At 49.8% G+C, this 4,042-nt stretch overlaps 1 protein-coding gene across 1 annotated transcript; it reads left to right on the top strand.

The window, feature by feature from the left end:
• Nucleotides 1-725: 725 nt before the first annotated feature.
• LOC113408194 (myogenesis-regulating glycosidase-like) lies at nt 726-3,084 on the top strand. The gene has a single exon (XM_026661318.1). The coding sequence runs from the start codon at nt 943-945 to the stop codon at nt 3,037-3,039; it is 2,097 nt and encodes a 698-aa protein (XP_026517103.1). The 5' UTR covers nt 726-942; the 3' UTR covers nt 3,040-3,084.
• Nucleotides 3,085-4,042: the final 958 nt, after the last annotated feature.

The following is a 4,042-nucleotide window of genomic DNA, read 5'->3' as shown; positions in this document are numbered from 1 at the left end:
TCCTGTCTCAGTGCAGGGGGCAGGACTAGATGACCTCTCAAGGGCCCTTCCAGCCCGAAATTTCTACGATGAACACATTCCTTCTATTACGGCAACCCCAGTTAAAAACCCACGTACGCTTTCCCCGGAAATCTTCCCTCCCACACTGCTCTCCTTCGAGGTTTCTGTCAAACCCTCTTTCCACTGACAGTGGGACGCACACTCCCCTCTACCCCAATGACACTGCACCTTTTCTCACTGACCCTGAGGTAAACCGGGAGCCACTCCCCTGCAGCTAGTAGAGCTGTGCTAGCGTGAATGAGTGGAGACCGGCCTCCAGCGCTGACAGAGAAGGAGACACCCGCCGGCGCTGATAGCGCCATACGCCACTCAATGCCTACCTGGCTGAATGGTCCGGCGCCACCTGCGATTCTGCCAGTCAGCAAACTGAACCTGCCCTCGGCGAACCCTCAGTCTGATGGGCCGGACCTGTTTGTGTCCTACAACCAAGCTGCTGAATCAGGGCCTACACGGTAAGGCTATAAATAGCTCTCTTGCGGGAGCTTGCGCCTTCCTAGCTTTGTCTCATCCCCTCCTCCCAGCTTGGCTGAGCCGAGCCACATTGCAGCCAAGAGCTCACGGGAACCTTGGCATACCCACGGCTGAGAGAGTGGTATTATAATAACCCTCGCTCAGCTGCCAGTGAACACAATGTACCAGACTGGAGCAGAGCTGCAAGTGAAAGCAGCACGGACAGGGACTCTTCACCGGATTCAGTTAGTTGATGATTGTAACATTTCACCCCCGTGCTGTGTCAGGGATCAGAGCCGCAGGACCGAATGGGTTTGGAGGGGACACTACGACTGACTGATTCTCCTGTTCGTATTTCTCCTTGACGAGCCAGAGAAGAACAACACAGTAAGAAACAAAGCTCCTGGCCACAAGGTTTGGCTTCAGGGGCTCATGGAAAATCAGCCCTTTCATCGTTTAAGAAAGAACAGGAGTTCTGAAAAGGGGAATGCCATGGGAACACACCTGCCTGACAGCTTCACCCCGGGGAAGCCGAAGCCGTCCAAGGAGCGGAAGCCAATGATCGGTGCAGTACTTGTCGGGCTCATCTTGTTCATTTCGGCGGTGGTGGCTTGGTGCTACTACATGGCGTCTCTCAGGAAGGCAGAGCGGCTAAAGATGGAATTGATGGACCTGAGGAAGGATGGGTTCATCATCAAAAACCACAACGGGGAGGTGGTCTTCAGACTGGCCTTTCAGTCGGGCACCCTCGACCTGGAGTCCTGCTCGAAAGAAGGGGAAATTTTAACCTGCACCAGGTCGGACAGAGGGAAGCTGAATTTCTTCATTCAGACGGTCAAGCCCAAGGACACGGTGATGTGCTACCGCGTCCGCTGGGAGGAGTTTGTGGTGGACACGGTGGTCGAGCACACCATGTTTTGGGAGGATGCTCACTGGTACGGGGGCTGTGAAATGAGCATCCAGCACTGGCCAATCAGACTCCCAGGGTACCAGGAGCCCATGCCCTTTGTGACGAGCGACGTGTATTCCTTCAGAGGCAGCTTTGGAGGCATCTTGGAAAGGTACTGGCTGTCCTCGAAAGCGGCGGCTATAAAGATCAACGACTTGGTGCCCTTCCACCTGGGGTTTAACGCCAGTGAACGGTCGCTCTTCTTTCAAGCCAGGTATAAGGATTCTCCCTACAAACCTCCCCTTGGGCAGCAGCCTTTCCCGGAGCTGAGCTACCGTGTCTGCGTTGGCTCGGATGTGACCTCCATTCACAAATACATGGTGCGCAGGTACTTTAACAAGCCTTCTAAGATCCCGTCAGAAAACGCCTTCCGGTACCCCATCTGGTCTACATGGGCTCTGTACAAAAATGATATTGACCAGGATAAGCTGTTGCGTTTTGCAGAAAAGATTAAAAAGTACCGGTTTAATTGCAGCCATATTGAAATCGACGACACCTACACACAGACTTATGGCGACTTCGACTTTGATCCGGTAAAGTTCCCTAATGTGACAGAAATGTTCAAAACGCTGAAAGAAGAGGGATTTAAAGTTACCCTGTGGACACATCCCTTTATAAACTACAATTCCTCCAATTTTGGAGTGGGGATAGAGCGGCAGCTCTTTATCAAGGAGGTGACGGGGAAACTCCCCGCAATGGTGAAGTGGTGGAACGGCATTGGCGCCATATTGGATTTTACCAATCCCACAGCCAGGGAGTGGTTTCAGGGCCACCTGAAACAACTGCGGTCAAAGTACGGCATAGCGTCCTTTAAATTTGACGCTGGTGAGGTAAGCTACCTTCCAAAGCAGTTCAGCACCTTCAGGCCCTTGTCGGATCCCAGCATCTGGTCCAGACGGTACACGGAAATGGCCATTCCGTTCTACGAGCTCGCCGAAGTCAGGGTCGGCTACCAGTCCCAAAACATCTCCTGCTTCTTCCGCATCATCGACCGCGACTCGGTTTGGGGATATGAGCTTGGCCTCAAGTCCTTGATCCCTACTGTGCTCACCATTAGCATGCTGGGATACCCTTTCATACTACCGGACATGATTGGAGGAAACTTTTTGCCGAACAAGACAGAAGGTGCTGTTGAAATCCCGGACCAGGAGCTATACATCCGCTGGCTGGAGCTTTCGGCCTTCATGCCCTCCATGCAGTTCTCCATTCCCCCCTGGCTCTATGACAAGGAAGTGATTGAGATTGCACAGAAGTTCACAGAGCTGCATGAGTCCCTGGTTGCCCCTCTCCTGTTGGAGCTGGCTGGAGAGGTCACCGACACGGGAGACCCCATCATACGGCCCATCTGGTGGATTTCTCCCAGTGATGAATTCGCTCACAAGATCGACTCCCAGTTCCTCATTGGGGACACTCTCATGGTGGCCCCTGTCCTGGAGCTGGGCAAGCAAGAGCGAGATGTATATCTCCCGGCCGGCAAATGGCGCAGTTACAAAGGGGAGCTGTTTGAGAAGACCCCAGTCCTGTTAACAGACTATCCCGTTGACTTGGACGAAGTTGCTTATTTCCTTTGGGTATCATAACAAATGTAGCCATCAGTTTTAAGCTTTGTGAACGGGTGATGGATTGAAAAAACTAGGTAGCTCTGAGTTCCTGAGATAAATATGCCTCTCTGTGACGTTCTAAATAATGATCATGATTCCAACTGCACAGAACCATTTTTGTGTGTTAATAAACAGGACAATTAAAATATCTTTGTATATATTTCGTCCTTTAAAAGGTCCAGTTCCAAAACTTGACGTCCTGGCTGTGGTATTATTTATAGATATAACATATAGAAACAAAGAGTCTACTAGGGTTTTTCCCCCAGGCCTAAATGACATTGATGCTCTTTTTTTAAAAGGTACATTAGATGGCTTCCTTTATTCCACACTGACTCTGTTGATCGCATAGCTTTCTTTTATTTAAAAATTGCTTTGTCATTGGCTGAGGAATTGCTCAGAGCAGCGTAGTCCTTTAAAAGTCAACCGGTGACACTCCTGCAGAGACTGGGGCCTTCAGGTTCTTGCCACCACCACATGCGTTTGATGCAGTAGCAAAGGATGGTAACAATCTACTGCAGACTGATTTATCAGAACAAGCAAAAATTAATGTTGGCACTCAGTAACATTGTGGCAATAATTTCCTTCCACTGGGAAATATTAGTGACTGTTATAGATAGTAAAACTAAGCTAGCATACCTTTGGCCCCAATTCAGCAAAGCACTTAAGCACACGCTTAAATCCCATTGACTTCAAAGATTAAATCCCAAAGCCAATGCGTTGCTTAAGTGCTTTGTGGAATAGGAGCTTTTACTATTATGCAGTCTTTTTATATGGGATAGCGCACTGGATTGGAACTCAGGAGACCGAGATTCTATTCCTGGATGAGCCACTCGCCTGCTGGGTGACCCTGACAAGTCACTTCTCTTCCTTTTGCCTCAGGTTCTCCATCTGTAAAAGGGGGATAATGATCGGAACTCCTAAGAGCCAGGAATTATTATTATTAAAAAGTACCACCCCCCTTTCCAATAACTTTGGCAATACT

Source organism: Terrapene carolina, unplaced genomic scaffold (genome assembly GCF_002925995.2).
Source record: "Terrapene carolina triunguis isolate 2854851 unplaced genomic scaffold, T_m_triunguis-2.0 Scaffold998, whole genome shotgun sequence".
NCBI lineage: Eukaryota > Metazoa > Chordata > Testudines > Emydidae > Terrapene > Terrapene triunguis.
Note: the sequence above shows the minus strand (reverse complement) of the source record. Positions and strands in the feature narration are given on the sequence as shown.

What these genes read in the sequence shown, in the direction of transcription:
- LOC113408194 (XM_026661318.1), top strand. Translation starts at nt 943, where the DNA reads ATGGAAAATCAGCCCTTTCATCGTTTAAGAAAGAACAGGAGTTCTGAA.